This window comes from Delphinapterus leucas, chromosome 5 (genome assembly GCF_059928025.1).
Source record: "Delphinapterus leucas isolate spDelLeu-1000000601 "Yukka" chromosome 5, BTC_Dleu_Yukka2, whole genome shotgun sequence".
In the NCBI taxonomy this organism is placed as follows: Eukaryota; Metazoa; Chordata; class Mammalia; order Artiodactyla; family Monodontidae; genus Delphinapterus; species Delphinapterus leucas.
In genome coordinates this window covers 19,391,607-19,418,116 of record NC_143133.1, presented here as the reverse complement: position 1 = coordinate 19,418,116, position 26,510 = coordinate 19,391,607, and the positions used below count along the sequence as shown (strand labels likewise).

The window sequence follows — 26,510 nt, the reverse complement described above, 5'->3', positions numbered from 1 at the left end:
ATGAATTAGATGTGGAGAACAAATAAGAAGGATGAGTCAACAGTGAATCCAAATTTCTAATTTAAGCAGTAGTCATGCTTAGTCAGGGAACATTAGAGAAAGGTTAGGGGGTGGTAGTGAGGTTAGTTTTGAATTTAGTTTTAAGCACTGAAGGCCATCTTACAAATATGGCTCCAGAAGTGTGATTTAGGAGTTATTGGGTTATTGAAGAGACATGCCTTGAGTTTTCATATGAAGTCTTTAGTGAATTGCTGTGAATTTTTCATTTCTTAAATTTTGTGTACTTTGTATATGGCCAATTCCTTTTTTCTTACTCTTGGTCTATCCTTTTCATTGTATTGAGAGGAAATTATTTTGGCACAGAGTGGCGGGAGTAGGGAAGGAGAAGGATCAGCTGAACTGTCAGAAGTGCTTAAAACGCTTAAAACATCTAAGTAACTTATATCTTGGTAATTTTTGTTTTAATTATAATTTTTGCTGTCTTATAAAATGATATAATGTAGTGTGATAGGCATAATGACAGCACATCATAATTTATACTTTGTCATTAAAGCTTGTCATTCTGCAAATATACTTTTTTGTTATAGCTTCTTATATAAAAATTGGTGTGTGATAGAGTACATTCTAGGAGACATTTTAGGGATATTAGTGTCCCTTAGATGGTCATTGTTTTGTTTACTGAGCAGTCATTAGGTATATTTGGAAAGATATAACTGGTATTAATAATGTGTATTGTGGGACTTCCCTGGTGGCGCAGTGGCTAAGAATCTGCCTGCCAATGCAGGGGACACGGGTTCAATCCCTGGTCCGCGAAGATCCCACATGCCGCAGAGCAGCTAAGCCTGTGCGCCACAACTACTGAGCCTGCACTCTAGAGCCCACGAGCCACAACTACTGAAGCCCACGTGCCTAGAGCCTGTGCTCCACAACAAGAGAAGCCACTGCAGTGAGAAGCCCACACACCACAACAAAGAGTAGCCCCTGCTCACCACAACTAGAGAAAGCCTGCACGCTGCAACGAAGACCCAACACAGCCAAAACATAATAATAATGTGTACTGTGAGGAAGTCAACAGTATTCTCAGGTACTTAAATTTTTCTCATATATGTCAATTTTTGTTTCTTTTCTCAGAGTTAAAGTAAAAACAGAATCTCAAGACCCCACATCTTCATGGAGATCACTTATTCCAGTCATAAAGGTCAATGTGAGCACGGTAAGTAAATTCCACTACAATTAATGTTTCATGGGTTAATAACAGAACCTTTTATTTTTGCAAATATAATTTTCACTTAAGAAAGTAATTTTGTAGAGGTCTTTGGGTTCCATTCTTAATAAAGTGAAAGAATTATTTCAACACCAATACCATTTTAGCACAAATGTAAAGACCTTTAAGGCTATTTATTTATTCACAAGTGCTCAAATTTCTTTAAACACTGGTCTAAATTGATCAGTGGAGCAATTTAAACTGTATATAGTGCTAAAGTGGAATCATTTAGTAGTTGCTTGAAAATGCTTGTTATTAGGTCAGCTGAGAAAAAAAAATACAGCCTAAATAGTATGGCATAATATGTCTTAACTGTTTTTTTTAGGGACGCTTGGCCTTTGGAAATCATTACCAACCTCAAACTCTGTGCATCAACTTTGATGATGCTTTCTTAACCTATACTACAAAACCACCTTCCAGTCATCTTGATCAGTTCATGCATATTGTGAAGGGAAAGCTTGAAAATGTTCGAGTCATGCTTGTTCCTAGTCCAAGATATGTTGGTCTTCAAAATGATGAGTAAGAAAGTCATAAAAATAACAAATAACTTCTTTATACCTATTGTAGCTTATCATTTAGAATCTTTAGTATCCTTTTAATTTCTTTGCTATAAGTTGGGCAATAATTACATATATTTCTCTATTAAATCAACAGAGTATTCCTGCTTTATAAGATAAATGAATGGAGTTTATCCACTGGTAAACTCCTATTTTAAATATTTTTCTATGAGCTATTTTTCTTGTTCTTTAATTGTAATAGTTAATATTTATTGCCATTTAATATATGTCAGGCACTGTTTATAAGCTTATAATTTTTCTATCCTTTTCTCAGTGTATTTGGGAAATTTATTTTGGGCAATTGAGCCCTGATGTTTGTATGTTAGAAAATACACATTACAGGTAGGTTTTTATTTTCAGAAGGGATGGATAAATAGTAAATTCAACAAATTCATTATAGTAGAGTATCATTGGAGTTAATGAAAAGTTGAAAGTTGAATCAGAATTACTCTTGGAAAACTGATGAAGTTAAGACAGTTTTGGAATTCAGTTGACATTTAAGTCCCAGTCAGTTTTCCACTTAGCTTTACAGATTTGCTTTCCTTCAGTGAAGTAGCTCCTTGCTTTTAGGAGACACATTGTAATAATGACGTACACTAGAGTTACCCTCTTCGTGGTGGGATGCTTCCATTCCAGAGGACCAAGGTCCCCAGGTAACAGACACATGACTCGCATCTGACTCCCAGGCCACATGCTTATGAGTGGGGTGAGGGCTCTTGTAATCTTTGTTATTCTCAATCACTATCCTTTTCTGTGAAGGAGTCTATCGTTAAATTTGTGTAATTTAGTATTCATGTGATAAAAGTAGAAGTATTCATGTGATGAGTTTCCACTGTCTCAGCTTTTGTCTTTGTGTGTAGGCAATATAAAGTTTGAGGTTATGAGAAACATGATTGTTTCTTTTTAGTTCCAACTTTTGGCTAGTTTGCTATTAGATTTTCTAGGGATTGGCTAGAATGACACAGTCATTTTCCCAGCTTGAGTACCGGGGAGGCTCTGGGTCTACCTGGTTTCACACTCTTCAGGATCACTGAATTGCTAAGCATCTTGGAGTATAAGCTACGCACACAATTCTATATTTATGGGTGCAAGTTGTAATACTGAAAAAAATAAATCTGGGTTTTTGTGAAAATTACTACAGAGTAAAATGAAAAAGTGTCCTGCTATTTGTATAAGAAGATTTAAAATTGTATTTTTCACTCTTCAGTAGTAAACATGGAGATTAAATAATGAGATTAAACCCTAACCTTTGTGATTTAATACATATTTAGAAGAAGATTGTTGAATTTGTATGTGTTATATTATCTGATGATTGAGAGGTTAATTTTGATATGGAAGGAAGATATTGTGGTGTATGATAAAGACAAAAGTTGTTAAATCAAAGCAAGTAGAGGGAAGTTAATTGATGGTACAGAAACATTCATTCCAGAATTTGAGTTCAAGATGTTTGCTTTAAGTTTATTTTAAGTTGATCAACTAAATATTCTTGGAAATAGGTAACATAAAGTTGTTAAAAATTACAACATTTTTGTAATTTAATGTTTCTGAAAGGTTATGCTTTATTTTACAATATATAAGATGATATTTTTAATCAGTTTTATAGTGTTATTAATATAAAATGGTTGAATTTGAAGTCTAATTTTAAATTTATTGTTGCAAATGCAGAATATGATTATTATATTCCAATGAACATTGTTCTTCCATTGTATTTAATTAAACTTTGTTTTATTTATTTTTTTTATTTTTATTTTTTTGCGGTACACGGGCCTCTCACTGTTGTGGCCTCTCCCGTTGCGGAGCACAGGCTCCGGACGCGCAGGCCCAGTGGCCATGGCTCACAGGCCCAGCCGCTGCGCGGCATGTGGGATCTTCCTGGACCGGGGCACGAACCCGTGTCCCCTGCATCGGCAGGTGGACTCTCAACCACTGCGCCACCAGGGAAGCCCTAAACTTTGTTTTAAATGGATTTCTCTCATTCAAAACTTAAAATGAGAAATGCAAAACAGATTTTTTTGTCTTTCTTTAACTGATTTTACTGGTCAAAATTTTTTCAGTGCCAATTTTTTATATAGTCTAATATAGAAAACAATTATGGAACAATTTATTGTGTATGTGAAAGATGTTTTCCCTTTTCAAGTTTCTACACTTGATTGCTTTTTAGTTTTCTTTTTTGTTTTCACCCATTACCATCGTTACTTAGCATACTGAACATTTTATATTCTGGAGATGTACTTAGTTTGCCTTCCACCTTCCTTTGTATAGACCACCAAGATTAATGGGAGAAGGTTTTGTGGTGATGCAGTCGAATGATGTTGACATCTACTATTACATGGATGAGCCAGGTATTATTTTTTGAAAATGTGTTTCATAACTACAATTCTGTTTCTTCTATGAAATGCTGATATCTAATAATATTTTAAGTATCCTTGCTTAGGATATAAATAAGCATTAATAATGGTAAATGTGGATGTGAGAATGCCTACCTAAAAAATATCTGTGTCATTTGTCAAAAGTTGAATATTCTTTAGTATTTCAGATCAAAAGAGAAACATATAGTAATCTTTCCTTCAAATTCCATTTTTGCAAGTATACTTCAAAAATTGTGAATACAAATGACCATGAGTGAAAACCATTAGAGAATGTGATGACAGTTAAGGTAGTTCATGCTGGCTTAGGGGAAAAAAAATCACAGTAAGTTGGATTTGAGGCTTAAAGTTTAAGGATTGAAGTCCAGCTAGTTACAGTGCCTCACAGGTGGCCTCAGTTTTATAAATAAGCTAAATATTGGATTTTTAGTCATTTTTTCCTAATTCTTGTTTTTCATACCTTTCAGGAGGTTTATGAGGTCAAAGTATGTTCAAAATTAGGATGTTATTTGCCTTTTTTTTTACCATGTTGTATTGATGGTGTAAAAGTTACAGGGGGCAAAACTTCTGGTGCTTTAGCATGAATCAAGGCAGTGATTCCAAACTATACTAGTAATCCCTGTCCTTTTCACTGCCACGCAGTCACAATAAAACAAACGCCAGTGCACTTTACAGTGTCTTTGATTAAGCAGTAAAAATTACTTTTATCAAATCTTGACCCTTCAGTAAACTTTTTCATATTCATTTAATAAAATGATAAGAACACATAATACACTTCTGCCTCATACCAAAGTACACTGTTGTTTCGAGGAAAAGCACTCTGTGATTGAATTCCAAGCTGAACTGTTTGCTCTTTTCATGGAATACCAGTTGTGCTTGAAAGAGCAACTAGGGACAAACTATGGTTTTGAGCTTTCATGTGAAAGTTAGAATTTTGGAAAATTTGCGTCTGCCACTGTGAGTTTGATGACTTTTCTGATGAGACTACCAGTGTTATTAACAATATGACTTCTTAAATGTTTAATAATGAAATTTGTCTATTTGGGAAAAATATGCATGTCTCAGTGAACCAATATTTTCCAAATGAACAATTCATGATGTCTGTAAAAGATTTATTCAGAGTGCAAGAGAGATCAGTAAATTTTAACGTGTCAGAGTATGAGAAGTTCAGCGATATGGTTTCAGATTCCCCATTGCAAGTAATCTTTAAGAAATTACCACTTGTTGAATTTTGGTCTAGTGTCAAAGAATATCCAAAATTATCTGAAAAAGCTATTAAAATACTCCTCCCTTTTCTGTCTACCTATTTGTATGAGGCTAGATTTTCTTCAATAGATTAAGTGCAGAAACAGCTGTGAGAATTCACTTGTTTTCTATTAAGCTGTATATTTAAGAAATTTGCCAAAATAAAAACGGTGCCAACACTTCTCAATAAATTAGTTTTAGAAAATATGCTTATTTTGATTAAAAAATATTTTCATTCAAAATGAAATAAAATTTTATTTGTTTTCACTAAAATGTAGTTATTTTTCACATCATATTTTCATTAAATCTTATTAGACGTTTTGTCATGTCAACATATAATGAGTTTATTTTAAAAATAAAATTTAAAAATATTGCTCAATTCAAATTTTGAATACAGTAAATTTTGATAGATACAATACAAAAAAAATCCCACTTTGGGGTCCTCAATATAGAGTGTAAAGGGTTCCTGAGATCAAAAAGTTTTTAGAAATGTTGATCTAAGGAAGCCTTTTAATGGTTATTTTAAGTAACTATCTTCATATTGTATATTCTGCAATATAGGACTTGTTCCAGAAGAAACGGAAGAAACTATTGAAGGAGAAATGAGCAGTGAGGATTGCAAATTACAAGATTTGCCTCCCTGTTGGGGACTGGATATAGTTTGTGGTAAAGGAACAGATTTCAACTATGGGCCATGGGCTGATAGGCAGAGGTACTTGATTAAATTATATTTCTAAGTCAAACATATTGGGATAATACTATAATTTTTATTAAAGGCTAGCTTAGTATTGATATTTTTATAAGCTATTTTATTATGGCAGGGTAAGATATCACTAAACATTTTAATCCAAATAATTTGTAGAGAAATTGGCACAAGCAAGTTTGCTCTGAAGGAGGAGCTAATTCATTAGAAAAATGGTGAATGAGCAGAATATTTATTGGTTCCTTGGTTTTTTCTTTTGTATTTAATCACCGAATATGCCAGGGATTGTTGGGACTATGGAGATTCAGAGCTAAAAGACATACATAGTTCAGTTTCGGGAAAAAGAAACAAAGGAGTTTTATTAAGTGCTGTATTAGAGGTATGTAAAATGTCTTGATGAAGAATTTAGAGAGGTACTGTATTAGTTTGCTGAGGCTGCCACAACAAAGTACCACAGACTGTGTGGCTTAAACAGCAGAAATTTCTCACCGTTCTGGAGGTTAGAATTCTGAGATCAAGGTGTTGGCAGGATTGGTTCCTTCTGAGGGCCGTGAGGGAAGGCTGTGTTCAAAGCCTCCCTCCTTGGCTTGTAGATGGTCATCTTCTCCCTGTATCTTCACATGGTCTTCTCTCTTGTGTGTTTTGTAGGTCTCTGTGTCCAAATTTCCTCTTCTTGCAAGAATACCAGTCATATTGGATTAGGGCCCACCCTATTGACCTCATTTTAACTTAATTACTTCTCTAAAGACCCTGTCTCTAACTATGGCCAAATTATGAGGTACTGAGGATTAGGACATATGAATTTTAGGGGGACACAATTTAGCCCATAACAGGTTCATAACTCATATTGAAGAGGAGAGAACTGGGGAATGCTTTTTGGTTGAGGTAATATGTGAGTTGAGTTTTGAAACATAAGTAAGAATTAGCCAGGAAAGGAAGGGAAGGATAAGTAATCAAGGCAAGGGAGGAGTTCTGCAAATGCATGATGGCAGTGGAGAATTGTCTTAATAAGTTCTATAAGTTGTTAAAGAGATTTGTAGGTAGTTAAGAAATATATAGATTTTATACTGGAGGTAATAGGGAGTGCCTGAAAGGTAAAAAAGGGTTTTTTATTTCTTATTCTATTAATTTTGAAGTAATTTTCTGTTTTTAATATATTATGAACATCTACCTACCTATTGAAGAATTTTAAACAAAGGAGGGGACATGTACTACTATTTATGAGGGAACATCTAAATTTTTATGTAAATATACATTGTTTAAAGCTAGTTTAGTCTTTCATAAACTAGCTTGAATGGAGAAATACAAGCTTAATCAGTCACTGAGGCAGATATTACTGGGCCACTGATGGACTACTAAGAGTGCTGATACTTGATATACTCACTCTTTTTATACTTAATTGTTTTTTTTTTAATTTTATTTTATGTTTTTACACAGCAGGCTCTTATTAGTTATCTATTTTACACATATTAGGGCATATATGTCAATCCCAGTCTCCCAATTCATCCCAGCACCACAAACCACCCCCGCCACTTTCCCCCCCTTGGTGTCCATACGTTTGTTCTCTACATCTGTGTCTCTATTTCTGCCTTGCAAACTAAATTGTTTTAAAAAGTGCTTTCTAAGCCCGGGCACAGCAACGAAGACCCAACACAGCCAAAAAACACAAAAAAAGTGCTTTCTACCTAGCATTGTTAGAAGAATTATATACTTTGTCAGGTACTACATTCTGTTAACCTTGGTATCTCTAGCATATAGAAATACCTGCTCCATTAAGTAGCTACTTAAATAACAGTAGTTTGGTAAATATATAAGTAAGTGTGTTATTTGAATACTTGGAGTATGCCAATACAGTACTTTATTAAGTTCTGGGTTAGATTATTAGACCCGAAGGTAAACATAGCTTAAAATTTCAGGTTAGAAAACAAATATTTTTCAAATTACTGGATTAAAATTTTCCTTTTATAATAAAATTTTTCATACATTAAACCATGCTATATTTACTGTGGAATAGTTGAAAATGAGGGGTTTTACATTCCCTTAAGTAACAGTTACACTTGCTATATTTGAAAGGAAAAAATTAAACCAGTGCTTTAACACAGACACAGAATATTTTTGCATTTTAGTATTTGAATAAAGTGTGATTCTTCTTAAACTATATTTAATTGTATTGCATTAAGAGAAGTATTAGGCTATATTTACATGATAATCCTAGCTAAAATTCTTTTAATATATAGTCATATTCACTCTTTGGGTGATCTTTGTATAATACAGAGAAATGATACTGTAGATAACATGAAAGAAAAATTTGCTTTACCAACTCCCTTCAGAAGGTCCTGCCACTGCTAGGAGAGAACAGCAATACATTTTTTAAGCTGGACTTAACAAAACCATTCAGATTTATTAAAAAGAAGAAAGAAAGAAATTTATCACATGGGTTTAGTTTCCTTGTGTGAGTAATAATAGTATTTATCTCCTCCCTTATATATGCAAATTGTGCATTTCCTCTCTTGTAGCCATTTCCTTTTCACCTGCTCCATACTGAGTTTCTAAACAAATATGAACTGTTACCAGAAATGTTCATTAGGTCATTTTTTTTAGTATCTACCTATTAGTGTAAGATATATAGAAAGAAATCTCAACTGTTTTATTATTGGATAGTTCACTCAGCATTGTTTTTGATCTCTGATGTAGCATGACCTTATTTAGCTTATAGATCTTAATGTCAGTTCTATTACCTTTACATGATTTTCTTTTTTTTTTTTAACATCTTTATTGGAGTATAATTGCTTTACAGTGGTGTGTTAGTTTCTGTTGTATAACAAAGTGCATCAGCTATATGTATACATATATCCCCATATCCCCTCCCTCTTGTGTCTGAATCTTTAAGACACTCAGCTTTTCTTTTTAAGAGTTTTCATGACAGAGTTGAACTATAAACTTTATAAATTCGTGCTTACTCCTTAATGATAACTATAATAATGCAAATATTCCTGATATTGTCTGGCCTTTTATTGCTTTCATTTATATTTTCATACTTGATCTTCATAACAGTGAGAGACACAAGGACAGGTGTGGTGATCTGATTATACCTGTGAGAAAATGAAGACACAGAAATTCAGTGATTCGGGCAAGATAGTAAAGCTATAGCATCTAGAGCCAAGATTCAGACCAACCCTTCAAGTCCACTGCTCTTTTCATTATATCCTGCTACCCATTTTATAGTCCATGATCACCTAATGATCAGATGGATTCTTTGTCTTGAAAGCTTAGTTTTATATATTTGTGTCTTAGCCAAAACATTTACAGACTTAATTTTCTTTTCGTGTCTATAATGGATCAGTTTGCAAATTTTGTTCTGTTGATCTGATTTTTCGCAGTTTATTCCAAGCAGCATTTCCTGTTACTGATGACTCCTTCCTCAGCTCTTCCTATTTAAAATTCAGAAACTGATACTTTTTCTGAATGTATGAGTAACATGCTAATTTTTAATTATGTAGAAGGCTATGAATTGAAAGTTTCTTGGTTTCTTTCATGTTTGTCAAATGATATGGGGAGGCAAATACATGAGAGCCCTAGCCTCCAAACACTTGCTTCTTTTTAGAAATCTATTGCTCGTTAGACTCTTATTGTTATAACGTTGATTAATAGTGATTATGAAAATAATAGAAATACACTTTCTCCACGTGCCATGTACTGCCAAGTCTTTTTCATATATGTTGTCATTTAATTCTTGGATCTATTCTCTGAGACTGGTTATGACAATCCTCTTTTACAGGTGAGGAAGCAGGCGAGTGTCCTCAGAAAGGTTAAGTAGTAATTGTCCAGAGTGGAATGATTCTAATTAAGCCATCCGCCTTCAGCTCTTTCTTTGCCATTTGCACAATTGATATACCTGTAGAAAGTCTTTAATTTTTCACAGTATGTTTGAATAGTGCAAATTTGGTCTTACCTATGTCTTATTTGATAGTAGTATATTAAGTGCTCAAAGCTCATTGATCTCTGGAAGTATAAAACAGTCTTTCATTTTACTGAAAGGAAATTATGGTAGGTGTTATTTTGTGACTTATAATTTTTTTTTCAATTTTATGTCTAATTGTTAAATAAGATAGCAGTGGTAATAGAAAGTTATAATACTAATTTTGTCTCTTATCAGAGGTAATTTTATTTGAATAACTTGTCATTATTCTTTCTTCCTCTTTATTTAGAGATTGTTTATGGAAGTTCTTCTTCCCTCCTGATTATCAAGTTCTGAAAGTCTCTGAAATTGCACAGCCTGGGAGACCAAGACAGATCCTTGCTTTTGAACTACGAATGAATATTATTGCAGATGCTACAATTGACTTGCTGTTTACCAAAAATAGGGTAATTATTGAAATAATATAGTAGAAAATTATGTGTAAAATTTGAACATTATTTTCCAGAGTATCTTTCTGGTGACTAGTCCTATACTCAGATTCATTTCTATGAGCTTCCCTGACCCCCATCCCCAATAATTGTACGTATGTTACTTTCATTAAGTGCCAAATAGTAGAAAGAAGTTAATTAATAATAATAGACCTTTATAGTATAGTCTGATTCATTTTCTCCTTTAAATCTGGCCAAACTGTTTTAGTATATTTTTGGTATAAATTTGAACTTTTGCTCTTAGGAACTTTTAATACCTATTTAATATTATTGATGATTAAATTTTATCTTTGATAATAACTGAAAAGTAAAGATGGGAGTGTAATTATAATAAATGTCTCATGAATTATTTTTTGCTTTTGGTAGGAAACAAATGCTGTACATGTAAATGTAGGAGCTGGCTCATATTTAGAAATTAATATTCCAATGACAGTCGAGGAAAATGGTAAGCTATGATGAGTGTTTTTCTGTTTTAAGTGATTAGTAGGGGAATAATTAATATATAAATAATTATTAATCCAGTTAGACTAAAATTAATGGGGTTTTCTTTTTCAACTTTTTATTATATTTTGATGTGCCTGTAGTTAGTAAATACTATATTATTCATGCACTTGGAGAGAAGGGAAAAGTGTTTTAATCAAGCTAGGTCTTATTTTTCTGTGCTTTCATTATACCTTACACTTCTTTTGTAAGTTTGTGCGTAATTTGCTTAGTGTATGTTTTTCCTGTTAGTCTGTTGCTCTGTGAAGGCTGGTACTATGTATTTCTTTTCACTGGTGTATACCTGTGCCAAACCCAGGACCTGGCACATGGTCCATGGGCAGAAATAGATTGAATGACTAATAGGCTTTGTTTTAGGTTATATTATTAGTAGATTTTTGTCAGGAAGTAACCTGGGTACTTTGAATAGCATAACTTTAAGAAAGCAGAATATTTCATATTTAAAATATTAAGTCATGCCCTGATTAGCTGTAGTTTTATCTGAGCTAAGATAATCTAAGTTCATTATGAATTTAAAATTTGGGCTCTGATACAGGTTAATCAGTAACATGATTAAATACTTTATTGTTAAATTTATCAAAATATTATATAGTCTCCCTCATTTCTCCTTGTTCTTCCCATCCTCTTATTACATTTGTAATTGAGACCAGTTGAAGTGAAATTCTGCTTTATTTCTTCACTTTCTTGAGGGTATGGAGAGTAGCAACTCACCAATGTTTTTAAATTACTGAACAGCAATGTTACTATTGCTAGGTATAATTAGAATAAGTTTTATGTAATTCTTGGCTCTCTTTTCTTGTTTCTGTCACTCATTTTGTTGCTACGATAAAAAGAAAACAGGCAAAGGTGTTGACTAGATTTATTAGCTTGCATAAAAAGGTAGCAGTTGAGTCTGCCTGCTTAGATAATTAATTGAAAAAGTGACTGAGAATGAGATAGTATATCTTTTCCCCGTAACTTTAGGGCTATTACACTGAAGAACTAAAACCTTATCTTAGTTACTTTTAAAAGAATAACCTAAGTCTTGAAGCAGATGCTTGAGATTCTCTAGGATTCAGAGTAGTCAGTTGGAAAGAAGCATCTTTCAGGATAGCCTTAATTACTGATATATAGGATCTGTAATTCTGTAGAGGAAGAGGCTGTTGAGGGTTGCACAGAATTGAGAATGGTTCAGTTAAGGGAGTGCTTCTGCCTTTTTTTTTTTTTTTTTGATTTATTTATTTATCTTTGGCTGTGTTGGGTCTTCGTTGCTATGCACGGGCTTTCTCTAGTTGCAGCGAGTGGGGGCTTCTCGTTGCGGAGCACGGGCTCTAGGCATGTGGGCTTCAGTAGTTATAGCACGCGGGCTCAGCATTTGTGGCTTGTGGGCTCTAGAGCGCAGGCTCAGCACTTGTGGTGCACGAGCTTAGTTGCTCCGCGGTATGTGGGATCTTCCCGGACCAGGGCTTGAACCCGTGTCCCCTGCATTGGCAGGCGGATTCTTAACCACTGCGCCACCAGGGAAGTCCCTCTGCCTTTTTAAACTGATGATGTATATAGGAAATAATATTTGTACAGATTTTTGGGAGGTACATTTATTGGTGCACTGGGGTAAAGGGACCATCTGAGGACTGAGGCATCAATATCTTGAGCATATACCTATTATGAATTCATGGGAAGTGCCACAGCACACTGACTGTTGAACTGAATGAGTTAAGTGTCTGAGAAAAACCCAGTCAAGTTATTGGTAAAGGTTAGGTGGCTTTTAAGATGACTGTCTTCAAAGGGAAAAATAGACTTAGTTCTTAGACAATAACAAAATATAATTTGAAAACATTTAAAAACTGGTCCCAGAGATTCAGTTGTTTGGGGGAAAAAAAATGCCCAGAGCAGGATGCATGTTGAATTAGCCATATAAGAATGTTCATAGTGTTAGTGTTCATAGGAGGGCAGTCCATCAAGAAAAGAAGTGAAATACTCTGAACCTTTCTGCTTTTATTCAGAGTGGGGCTGTGTTGTTTGGTAACTGTCACTATGTAAGGACTAGTTTTTTTGTTTAGCAACTGTCATTACACATTTTTTTCAATAATTTATTTGTGCAATCTCCTGACTTCTCTCCTACCTATACTTGCCCTGATGGGTGGATTTTGAACAAGGATATGATATATTAGATCCATCCTAGTCCCTTTTTTTTTTAATACTGTCTTTTCTACAGATTTCAGACTCTTCGAAGTCATTTAGTGAAAGGGTTTGTCCTGGGTGGTGGAGTAGATTTGGATTTCTAGCATTGCCTATCTGTAGCTATGACTAACTCAAGATTTTCTTATTGGGATATTCAAAGCCATGTTTTCAATACCTCTATAATAAAGCTGGTGTTTTAATTTCCAGAAAAAAAAAAGAAAATAAAAGCAACTGTCATTACTTAAGGGGTAGTTGAAAATATGTACCCTTGAGTCAGTGAAAAAAAGGACATGGGAGCAGTCTTAAATATTTGCACACTATCATTTGGAAAATAGACTTGTAGTTTTGCACTGGAAAGCAGAGTCAGGATAGACCTTATATGAAGATGGAACTCTTTTCCATCAGAGCTGTCCGAAATGAGAACGGTTGCCTATTAGATAGTATACTCCACATTACTGGGGGTGTATTTAAATAGTGACTGATTACCATTTTTCAGGAATTGCTTCTTTGGGTGGTGGGGGAATTTGTTTCCAGTCCAAAATTTTTAATTATATGTATATATTTCTTTAGGTTCTTAATTTTTATGTTTTCACTTATTTTAGGTTACACCCCTGCAATTAAAGGACAACTCTTACATGTTGATGCCACTACCAGCATGCAATACCGGACTCTTTTAGAAGCAGAAATGTTAGCAGTAAGTCTAGAGTGTATGATGATATGCCTACATCCATAAAATGCAAATTTGGTTTTAATTTTTTAATATAAAATTTTAATGGCCAGGAGGTCATCAAATGGTCAGTCTTCTCATTCAAGAACAACCAGATGCTCTTGACCATGTTTTTGGGAAGAGGTGTAGATTCCCAATGCTGTGGACTCCCTTTGGCATCTCTCTGTTGCTCTTCTTTTGGGGGAAATGAATATAAGGCAACACTACATGGGTTTTTGGCCTTTAGAAATGTGAAAAGTTCTCGGTGTATTGTTTTTAAACTTCATTGTGTGGCTAGACTAGCTGTCTCCTATGCTGTAAGTAAGATAATTTTTTACTGTATGTTTTCTGGCCCCATTAGATTCTTTCTCAGGGCTTAATAATTCATTGTCCTTTTTTACTTGATGAATAAGGTAAAAGGAAGAAAATCTTATTGATACCCTGAATTGCTCCATATTAGAAACAGAATAAATATGGAAATGCTCATGATTGAAAACTGCAGGTCAGGAACTCATTAATCAAGCAGATTATTATTTTTTCTCAGGGATGACAGTAATAACAACAATAATAACAAAAGTCACTGTGTAGAATGGCTGATATTTAGAGAGGATTCTTTTATATTAGATGATATCATTAGGTCCTTAATTGCTTGTCTAAACAAGCATATTTATATATGATATATGTAAATTAAGAAAATTTTGCAGTTACCAAGAATATAATGAATACTATAAATATGAATATTCAGCATTTTAATGAATTCCTGAGCTATTGCTGATAAACGGTGCTGTGCAATAATGGTATTCCTGGCCAGGCAGCTCTTGCCTTTGCAGAATTGCCAAGCTTTGGCAGGTGGAATATACCACAAAGCATCATGTCAGATTTATAACTACTGTGCTGTCAAATAAGAACCGAGGAGGCACTGGTGGCCAAACTTCTGTGTGACAGTATGCATTGCACTCTACCCTGCCTGACCCGAGCCTCTCACTTAACAGATTAGGTTTAAAGAAGAGTTAATGAAGTTGGCTGTTACTCTGTTTAGCTACAGTATCAAAACTGTAGCCTGATTTGTTCTTAAAGTTTTTTGGCCACATCATGGCTTAGTATTTTAAGGAGCTGGATGTAACCATGGATACTGACCTTTAGCCACAGCAATATTAAAACCTCTAAGGGACATTCTGTTTGGCTCAGTAGGAAAATAAGTTTTAATTACTCACCAGTTTGTGCGAGTTCATTTCTAATGCTGTCGCACAATGTCATATTTTAACCTCTGACATTTTTACTTAACATTTGATTTGCAGTTTCACATCAATGCCAGCTACCCCCGAATATGGAACATGCCACAGACATGGCAGTGTGAATTAGAGGTTTATAAAGCCACCTACCACTTCATCTTTGCACAGAAGAATTTCTTCACAGGTAATTTTCTAATAAGTATAAATACAATGAGATCTGAGATTTATCATAGTAAACTTGTTTATAGTCAATAAGTTTTGCTTTTAGATTCAACATAGGGACTTGATGACACAATTCATACTTTCTTTTACACTTCTTTTGGGGCCAAGTTTATCAAAGGAAAAACTTAAATATACATGTTCTATGCTGTCTTCTAACCCAAACAAGGAAAATATGAACCCAAAATTGAGCTTAGGAGGAAGTGCAAGAACTCATTTTTGTGTCAGTCTAGTGGGGGGTAAGTTGGGGAAGATGAATCAGTTTCTTTCTCTTCCTGAATTAGGCATCATTGTGGCTCTACTATTTTGTTTTAGTTAGTAATCCACAGACAGTATATTCAAATAGTCAAATACGTTAGTTTTGTATTTGGAGTCCCTACTTAACTCCTTTCTGTTGGCATGTATAATTGAGTTGATGCTGTCATTAGGTGGAAAAAATTCTTTTATTTCTTGCAGCATATTATGATAGCTACTCATTATTTTATGATTATGGGAACATGTGGTCTTAGTCTCTGAATGACATAAATATTGCTACATAAAAATAAGCATTTTTTGAGCCTTTCTGTAAGAAGTTTAGCCAGAGTTGGTCTGCTTTTCTAGGATCAGTGGCTACCCCAGAACTCCTAATATTTGCTTGACTGATTGCTGCATTTATCTGTTCGTCCATCCACCCACCGATCATTTACAAGCATTCTGTGCTGAGTACTAATATTTGTGGGTATAGCAGTCATTAAGATATTCACAGGTTTCCCTGTCCTCACATTACTTACTAGCAATGTGATGTTGGCCAAATTTCCTAATTGTTTAAGCTTCAGTTTCCTTATCTGTGAAATAGGGATAACAATTTCTAACCTAATTTTGCTATTGCTAGAGTTTTGGCCTTTTATAATAATGCCATTACTATAATATATTCAATCACTAGTCTTCTATATTTGTATTTTGCTTTGATCAGGAGCCTTATCGTGGGGATTAGATAGAATGATTCTGTATTTTTGCAGTTGTATAATTCTTCTCCAAGGCTCAAGTCAAGGTCCCAGTAGTAGAAACTTTGACAGAGTCCCTGGCAAGTTAAATTTTTGTCAGTGAAGCTGAATATTGAATAAGTACCACTTAATTCAGATTTATGAAAAAAATAATAGCTAAAACTTACAGTGTGTATTAGTGTCTGTCTCTGTTCTAAGCAGTTTCACATATTAAATCATTAAATCCTCATAAATTCTCTGAGGTCAATTTTATTATCATTATCCTTATTTTACAGATGAGGGCAGTGAGTTACAGAGTGGTTAAGCAATTTGTCCAGGGTTACGCGACTAAGTCAAGCTAGGATTCCAACCCAAATAGTCTGGTTCAAGAATCTGTTTTTATATAGATAGCTTCTATGCATAGTCTTTTCCTTCTCACTTAAGATTTTATCATTTCTAACTTTGCTAATCTTTTAAAATAGATTGCAGTTTCTTTCTTTTTAGACTTTTTAAATTATAAATTATTTTTTTAAACTTAAAAAACCCAGTGTTTTCAAGCATTCAATACTTCACATTGTTTTTCCTCCAGAATTTCACAATCTCAGACTTTAGCAGTGCCAAGAATACTTGGAGTAGAAGTATAAATTTCTCAAAATTTAAACTTTATTTTGTAGTAGCGCTTACATTTAGACTGAATATTGTATTAGTTAAACAAGTACACATTTCCTAAATTACAATTGTGATTTTTCTTAAATTATTTTCTTTCTCTAATCTTTATGCTTATACCTATTTAACTTCACTTTTTTAGTTATTTTTTTCTAAAATTTATTTGGAGAAATTTAAAAAATATAGAAAGGTACAAAACTTAAGTTCTCATCTCCCAGATTTAACTGCTATAACATTTAGATATATTACTTCTGAAATCTTTCTAGAGTCCTTCAAAAACTTATTTATTCTTTAAAAAAGATACTATCAGAGAGTGATATTAATTTAGCCTTGGAGAGAACATACTTGGTCATAGTGTTTGAATTGCTTTTCTCTTTTCTCAGTTTTACATTTCTCTGTTGACAGATTTTTGCAGAAAATAAATTATCTATTTTGTGTGAGGGAATACCTAATATGCCTCAAGACCCATTCTCATGCCAGTTATTAGTGGGATAAAATTGTTCTTAAGAGATTTCAATGTGGGACAGAGATCTCTTCATGATAAATACAATATAGAGCCTCAGGAATGAAAGATGTAAAACAAAGGCAAAAGTGGTCTTTACAGGCAATAATGAAATTGACTTAGGTTTACTCTGATAATGGGAGAAGAAAATATAATGGTATTGCAAAGCCCCAGTACCAGGTGATGGACATTTTGTAGGGTGTTGGCCTATCAACTTAATTATAAAGTGAGTTGTAGATGAGTTTTTTCCCAGACTAATATTTAGATTACCAACTTCACAACTTCTAAAATTTTATTATCTAAACGATTAAGGCCGTCATCAAGAAAGTGCTTCCAAATAAATAAATTTATTTGGTAAGACCATCTGGTAATAAGAGCAGCTTTTGGTTTAAAGAGAAATACATATCGGAAGCAGTTTTTGAGGTTCCTAGTAAAGATATTTTGTTACCATAATTTTTAATATTTGTCAGTAAAGATATTGTATAAGCTGATAGGGAAACTATATTGCAGAATATACTGATGTTTAGATAAGATATTAAAAAAACTAATAAGACATTAAAATAGAAATTGGCTAAAAACTATAAAATTATGTTGGTTTTCTTAGATGATTAGTAGATTATTTGAATTTGTGTTTATTTTACTAGCAATTATAGCTCAGTCTTTTAGGTAGTAGTATGAAGTAGATAAATGCAACCAGTATAAGTTGAGAGTCACTTGTTAATAATGAGTCAAAACAAATATAAGCCATGATCTCAATGCAGAGAGAACTTATAGGGATAGCGCTTATGGGAATTTATTTGTCAGTCTCAAGTATATTGGCATGTGTAGTACTAGACTTAGACAAATAAAACAATACATAACAGTATACACACACACACACACACACACACACATTGAGTGCAAGCATGAATTTCAAAGCTAACAAATGCACGTAAGACGTGGATACAGAGGAAATCAATACGATCTGAAGATAATTAGAGAAAGTAAAGAAGGACATTAAGATCGGGAATGGTCTTTGTAAATGAACTCAGTAATATTAACTAAAATTTGCATAGTATGTTTTCATACAACATTCCAAAGCATGTTCATTGGTATAATCTTCACAACAACTCTGAAAAGGGATAGCTGTTATTGTTATCCTTGAGTTAACAATGAGGAAATTGAAGAAACATTCAATGACTTGGGCAGACTCATGAAGCTAGTAAGTGGAAGAGACAGTTAAGAACAATTTTTTGACTGTAGTAGACTCTGTACTGTCTCTGTAGTGTCATGCTGTTGTTAAAGATGGTTAGAGTTTTTCTGCAACGAAGAGGTTACCAAAGAATGTGTTCATTTTAGAAGGGATGAATAGTTTGAGTAAAAGTGCAGAACCAAAAATGTTTATGAGGAAGAAAAGTGTGAAAATCAGCTTGATGAATGATGAATTTGTATTGTGTAGTTGGCTAATCCCAGAGATGACTTTTGGGCATCTCTTAAGTGCTGAACGCTGTGTTAAAGAATAAAGTTAGATAGGAGGGATGCAGTCAGGTTAGTTAGGTAGGGCAGTATGTAGAAGTAAAATTTTAGAAGTAGGCATAGATACTATAAGGTATGATGAGCTACTGTGATTGCTTGTTAAATGAAATAAAAATATATTTAAAGTAAAATCATTAAGTGGAAATTTCTGTTCTCTAGTCTTAGAACAGGTTAATAGCCATATATGCCTTTTATCGTTGATATAGTAAAACTGCATCTTACTAAGATTAATTTAAATTGTTATTAAAATTTGATATCAAATGTATTATTTTGCTATTTTATCAAGAGAAGAATCTAATATATGTGCACAAGTTTCTGTACATTGCAGCTAAATTTTAAATGAGTTCATATGATATTTGACATCTGATTTCATTACTGAATCTAATATTTTTCAGTTTAAAGATATCCTTTAAAATTCAAAGGAAACTACTTTAAATATTTAATTATTTTTTCCTTAGAATATCTTTAATACTAAGTGCTACTGTTTGTGGAGTGCTTATCTTGTGGCAGTTTCTGTGCTAAAAGTTCACATATATCATCTAAATTCTCACAATAAGTCTGTGAAGTTGTCCCCATTTTGTAAAAGAGAAAACCGACAGCATTTCAGTCATTTGTTCAAGATTATGTAACTAGTAAAATGATAAAGCCACAATTTAAACCCAGGACTGTCTGGTTGTCAGAGTTTGTGCTATAACAATGGTACTTGTAGTTGTTTCCCTCTCTCAAATACACAAAGTTCTGATTTTATAGCACTGTGTTATGTACTGTGAGTATACAAAGATGAGCTTGACACCTTTTAGGAGGAGACCATTTATTGAAGGACATCAGTGCTGGGAGTATACAGTGCATGCAATAATGTGAATGCCAGAGGAAAAGTAGAGGAAAGCACTGTGATAGAACAGGGCTAACATCTTTATGTAAAGACTTTTTGCCTATTGAGGTTAAAAAAAAAAAATTGAGGTATGAAAGGATAAGCAGACTAAGAACTATGAACTATGAGCAGACTATGAACACAATTTTAAAAAACAACACTTAAACCAACAAATCAGCAATACAGTAAATCAGCAATCAACAAATATGACTGACTATAATTCTAAGGCCAAGTCTTTGTTTTGTTCACATTGTATTCCCACAGTCTAAAACAGAGTCTGGGACACAGTAGACATTCTGTACGTATTTGTTTTGTGAATAAAACAATGCGAATAATGTTCAACCCTACTTGTAATTAAGAAATTCAATTAAAGTGAGAGAGCATTTTTCAATTACCAATTATCAAGCCGCATCACCCCCACTCCCGGCCCGCCCCCCCAAAAAATATAGAGAAAGGGAGAGAGGTAGAAAGAAATATAATGCAGGAGCAGGTACAGTGAAATGGATAGTTGACCATACATTTCTAATAGGAGCATAAATGGATCTACTACTCTTGGAAAGCAGTTTTGTGATTTATAATAGCCTTAAAAAATTCATAAACTTTGACCTAGCAAATCCATATTTTAAATCTATCCTGAGAAAATAATCCTGAATATGTAAAATATCTTGCATGAAAATATACATGATAACATTATATATAACAGAAATTTTAAGAAAGTCTAAATATCCAAGTACAGTAAATGGTTAAGTAAATCTTTGCAAATCTTTTTAATGAACAAAATTTTTGTTAATGTGTACGAAATAACATGGCAAAATTTTGAGTTCAATGAGAAAAAGTAACATAACTTGTACATCTAGGGTAGTGTAAAAATCTACATAGAAAAAAGAACTAGGATGAGATATATCCACAATGTTATGTATTTTGGTAACAGAATATCAGGTAATTTTTTTTCCTCTTCTGAAGTTTCTTTAAAAACATAATAGGTATATGAAATGCATAAAAGTTTTCTTATTTGGAACTGTGATTAGTAAGTAAGCATTTTTACTGTCAAATCATTTAGCTACATCTTAATCAGCTTTTTAATATCTTTGTATAAAAGTTCTTTTTAGATAACAATAGGAAACTTTTTGGTGTTAGAATATTTTTATTTTGTTTTCTGAATTTCAATTAATTTTACATTCTGTCTCCTACCGCAATAATTTTAGATTTAATTCAAGACTGGTCAAGTGATAGTGCTCCAGACATTTTTTCATTTGTTCCATATACATGGAATTTTAAAATCATGTTTCATCAATTTGAAATGATTTGGGCAGCTAATCAGCACAATTGGATTGACTGTTCCACTAAACAACAGGAAAATGGTAAGTACTTTTTAAAAATTAGGTTAGTATTCTGTTCATTAAGACAAATACCAGCAAAGAAAACTGGTATTGATTTTTATAGTTTTAATAGATACTAGAATTGATCTTCTTTTCCATTGTCTTATAAGACTCTCAGAGAACTATTTCAGAATTTGTATTACACTAAGCATATTAAATTTAATTTTGTTTAGGTGTGTATTTAAGGCAGTTTTTGTTTAAAATTTTTTTGAAATTAAAAGTAAATTTATTTATTTATTTTTGCAGTGTACCTGGCAGCCTGTGGGGAAACACTAAACATTGATTTCTCTTTGCCGTTTACGGACTTTGTTCCAGCTACATGTAATACCAAGTTCTCTTTAAGAGTACGTATAATTGGATGTATTGTTTATTCCACAAGGTTTATTAGTAAGTTTGATTTCCCAGCACTTACCTTTACTCTCTCCTGCCCATCCTGTTGCCACCTTGAAGTATTTTGGTTTTCCACCATTGTTCACTAACTTCAGTGGCACAGAATTGCCTGTTTCTTTTTTGTAGTTAACTGTAATATTCTGCCTTTCCCCTAAGTTCCCCAAGTTCCCCTAAGAAGTTGGGCAGTAACTTGAAAAGATATGTGTACCCCAGTGTTCATAGCAGCATTATTTACGATAGCCAAGATATGGAAGTGACCTCAGTGCCCATTGACAGATGAATGGATAAAGAAGATGTGATATATATACTCACTGGAGTATTACTCAGCCATAAAAAAGAATGAGACCTTGCCATTTATGACGTGGATGACTGGAGGGGTATTATGCTTAGTGAAATAAGTCAAACAGAGAAAGACAAATACTGTATGTTTTCACTTATATTTGGAATCCAAAAAACAAAACAAATGAACAGATAAAACAGATAAAACAGAAATGGACTTCCAGATACAGAAAACAAACTAGTGGTAACCAGAGGGGGGAGGGGAAGGAGGAGGGGTAAAGTAGGTGAAGGAGATTAAGAGATATAAACTACCAGTTATAAAATAAGTCATGGGGATGTAATGTACTGGGAATATAGTCAATATTTTATAATAACTTTGTATTGATATAGCATGTAATCCATAAAAATACTGAATTGTGTTATATGACTGAAATGAATATAATATTGTAAATCAACTATACTTCTATTAAAAAAAAAAAAGCTGGGCAAAAAAATAAAATAATTCCTTGAGTCGATTATTTTGTTAGAGCTCATTTCTGACCTCTGTGACTAATCTATATGTTCTCTTTAGAACTTATTCTAGCTCTAATATTAGTCTGTGAACTGGATTTTACATTTCTCTATACAGTTGACGAACAATGTGGAGGTTAGGGACGCTGACCCTCCCTGCCGTCATAAATTCGTGTGCAACTTAGAGTCAGTTCTCCTTATATCCTCCATATCCTTGGTTCCTCTATCTGAGGTTCAGCATCTGCAGATTCAACCAACCACAGATTGTGTTGGACTGTAATATTTACTGTTGAAAAAACATCCATGTGTAAGTGGCCTGTGCAGTTCAAACCTGTGTTGTTCAAGGGTCAGCTGTATTTCATTCCTAATTTTAACCATGAATTCAATGAATAAACCCCGTGATCCAAAAGCCAGCTCTTAGGAGTTCAGAATTCATGGTACACCTAACTTTAAGGTATACAATCATTAGTAGTTGTAGTATTGATGGAGGTTATGAAGGTAAAAAATAGCAACAATAATAAGAGCAGCCAGCAAGTATTAACATCTTCTTTGTGCCAAACACTTCTCCAAGTGCTTTTTGTGTAGTAACTCATTTATTCATTCTCAGAACAACCCTCTTGAAGTAGTTGTTGTTATTATCTGCATTTACAGAATAGGAAACTGAGGGAGGCAAGTTTATGTAACTTGTCATATAGCTAGTGAGTGGCCAAGTTAGAATTCGAGCCCAGGCAGTATAGTTTAGGGCTCCACTCTTTTAACCACCCCACTGTGCTGCCTGTTAAGAAACCAAGCATCAAAATGAGCAAAGATTCAGGGACCTATAAGGAAAAAAAGTGAAACTCAGTGAAGATCCTTTGCTATAATTCTTACAAGGCAGTTGAGGAACCAAGACTTACTAGAATCAAAATAGACAATCATATTTTTAAAAATACAGAACATATTCCACCTAAGCTTATATTAGCTGAGTTTTAATTTTTTTTACTGAGTTACATGCAAAATATCCAAGGAAATCCATGGAAGATAATTTTCTTACTGTTTTCTGGAAACTGTGCTGTTTATTTCCCTGATTTTTTTTTTACTTTCTTTTTCTTAGAGATTTTATTTTTATTATCTTTTTTAAAGAAGGTTAATTAATTAATTAATTTGTTATTTTTGGCAATGTTGGGTCTTCGTTGCTGTGCGTGGGCTTTCTCTAGTTGCGGAGAGCAGGGGCTACTCTTTGTTGTGGTGCACGGGCTTCTCATTGCGGTGGCTTCTCTTATTGTGGAACACGGGCCCTAGGTGCGCGAGCTTCAGTAGTTGTGGCACTCAGGCTCCGTAGTTGTGGCTCGCAGGCCCTAGAGCACAGGCTCAGTAGTTGTGGCACACAGGCTTAGTTGCTCCGTGGCATGTGGGATCTTCCTGGACCAGGGCTTGAACCCATGTCCCCTGAATTGGCAGGCGGATTCTTAACCACTGCGCCACCAGGGAAGTCCCTTTCTTGACTTTCTAAGCAGAATTTAGTTTCAGTCAATGTAAGATCTTATTCCAGTTACTTACCTGATTATTCAATGTAAAACCAGCCTTTTCAAATTTATGTTTATTTTTTGTTTAATTGATTATTATAGATAAGCTTGCCTGTAAATAGTAACCTAACAAATTTATGTACCTATTTTGTTACTTTGGGTTATTATAAATTATCTTTTAGGGAGAAGATGTTGATCTTCATTTGTTTCTACCAGATTGCCACCCTAGTAAATATTCATTATTTATGCTGGTAAAGAATTGCCACCCAAATAAAATGACTCATGATACTGGTATTCCTGCTGAATGTCAAAGTGGCCAGAAAACAGTGAAACCAAAATGGCGGAATATTACTCAAGAAAAGTAAGTACTTAATATTAGTGATCTAAGTATTTTGTGTTTATGTGGAGAAATTACTCTTCTAATTCTTTAAAAGAATGACAGTAAAATTTGATTATCTGTAACTGGTGTCTGTATACAATCAAAGGAATAAGTACCAGACTAGAAACTTTATTTTTATCTTCAAAGGGCTGGTTGGGTTGAATGCTGGACTGTCCCAAGTGTCATGCTTACAATTGATTACACATGGCATCCAATTTATCCACAAAAAGCAGATGAACAGCTAAAACAGTCATGTAAGTGTTTTTATATAATTTGTACGTTGAAATATCTAGTGTTATAATTGATAAACATCGAAGATACAAGGAGAAATTAAAAATATTTGGAAATGCATCTACTGGCAATTTTATACATTTAAAATCTTTTAAGGATTTTGGTATAATTACAGCTAACTTTCATTGAGCATTTACTATGTATCAAGTACTATATCAAATACTATATATATCAAATACTAGGCCAAGCTGTTTCCTGGTTTACTTTATCTCATTTAACTCTTCAAGCAACTCTGTGAGATAGATGTTATAATTATTATTGTCATTGTAGAGTTGAGGAAATATGCTCAGAGAAAGTAAGTAATTTTCTCAAGGTCTGCTGAGCTAGAAGAAGCAGAGCTGGAGTATGAAGTTAGGTATATGTAAATCTATATATTTAAAGCGCTTGATTTTGTGAAATGTTAGTTTCTTTAATGCATTTTGACAACTGTTATATCATTTATGGTTTACCTGAGGCTTAAGTGCTGCTTTATTTGGATCCAAAGTGGAATTAGAGTCAAGTGATATTTCCTGTGTATTTTTCCAGTGAGTTCAGTTTTTAAGAATAGCTTTTGTAACTTTCTCATATGTATATGTTGATAATGTCACACTGTATTTGAATAGCTGTTTATGTGAAAGTAACTTTATAGTTTAATGCCTAAGTATAGTTAAAGCCTAATTGTGACCCAGATTTACAGTATATTGACAGAACTTGATGAGAATGTTGCCTTTGTTAATGGGAACTTTTCATTGATTTTTTTAAGTTTGATTTATGTATTTTTATACATATTTCAATGAAGTCCATACTTTATTGCATTCTTAACTATTAATCTTTCAGGTTTGTTTTCATTATATACTACAGATACTTTAGCAGCATTAGTTGCTTTCATACTTGCAAAATAGAATTTCTTAGTGACTAGTTCTTTGAAGAACTTTTAAGAGGTGCTTTCCTCCCTCACCCCTCAAACACTATTCTTTTTTCCTCAATTTATTCCAGTGTCAGAAATGGAAGAAACAATGCTATCTGTATTAAGGCCATCCCAGAAAACAGACAGAGTTGTTTCTTCTCCCTCTACTTCTTCACGTCCACCTATTGATCCTTCAGAACTTCCACCTGATAAACTTCATGTAGAAATGGAACTTTCTCCAGATTCTCAGATAACTCTCTATGGACCTCTATTAAATGCCTTTCTATGTATAAAGGTAAGATTTAAAAGAACCTCCTTTTTTTTTTTTTTTTTTCTTTGCGGTATGCGGGCCTCTCACTGTTGTGGCCTCTCCCGTGCGGATCACAGGCTCTGAACGCGCAGGCTCAGCAGCCATGGCTCACGGGCCCAGCCGCTCTGCGGCATGTGGGATCTTCCCGGACCGGGGCACAAACCCATGTCCCCTTCATCGGCAGGCAGACTCTCAACCACTGCGCCACCAGGGAAGCCCTAATATCAGTTTGAATACTACTAGAGAAGTATTAACTCTGTTTTTGCATTACCACATGTACATTGAACCTCAATTTTTTTAACTAAAAAAATTACATAGTAATACATAAACAAAAAAAAGAGGACTATAACAAAGAACACAGAGAAAGAAAGACACACCTTTGTTTTAGACTTCTTTATAAATTCTGTTCCATATATGTTACCCATGTTGGTAGTTTATTATGTTTTGATGCAGACTATGCATTACAGACTTTACAACAACTTTTTAGTAGTGTCAGAAGTTTGTTGTGCTAAATATTTGTATTTATATTCATCAAGTTAATTCAGAACTTGTATGAAGTGTCTACTGAAACAAATTTAAAATTTTTAAGTTTTGACATACTTTATAAAATAACTTCTAACCCAATGAACTCTCTGCTTCCTTTTATTAGGAATATATGTCACATGTACCTCTCTAAGTTGTTTTTTTTTGTTTTGTTTGTTTATT

The 26,510-nt window shown here is 33.7% G+C and overlaps 1 protein-coding gene across 8 annotated transcripts in view; it reads left to right on the top strand.

Moving 5' to 3' along the window:
• Positions 1-26,510, top strand: part of BLTP1 (bridge-like lipid transfer protein family member 1) — a 207,902-nt gene that overhangs the window by 42,502 nt on the left and 138,890 nt on the right. For all 8 annotated transcript variants that reach the window (XR_016393200.1, XM_089911536.1, XM_089911537.1 and 5 more), the window contains 13 exons: positions 1,132-1,213; positions 1,590-1,783; positions 4,084-4,163; positions 5,994-6,144; positions 10,344-10,500; positions 10,909-10,987; positions 13,806-13,897; positions 15,208-15,325; positions 21,082-21,237; positions 21,502-21,599; positions 24,122-24,300; positions 24,466-24,572; positions 25,585-25,790. Coding sequence is in view for 7 of the 8 variants with exons in the window: in XM_089911536.1 (XP_089767662.1) it covers positions 1,132-1,213; positions 1,590-1,783; positions 4,084-4,163; positions 5,994-6,144; positions 10,344-10,500; positions 10,909-10,987; positions 13,806-13,897; positions 15,208-15,325; positions 21,082-21,237; positions 21,502-21,599; positions 24,122-24,300; positions 24,466-24,572; positions 25,585-25,790 (1,699 nt within the window). In the remaining variant the exon portion in view is untranslated. The remainder of the gene's footprint in view (positions 1-1,131; positions 1,214-1,589; positions 1,784-4,083; positions 4,164-5,993; positions 6,145-10,343; positions 10,501-10,908; positions 10,988-13,805; positions 13,898-15,207; positions 15,326-21,081; positions 21,238-21,501; positions 21,600-24,121; positions 24,301-24,465; positions 24,573-25,584; positions 25,791-26,510) is intronic.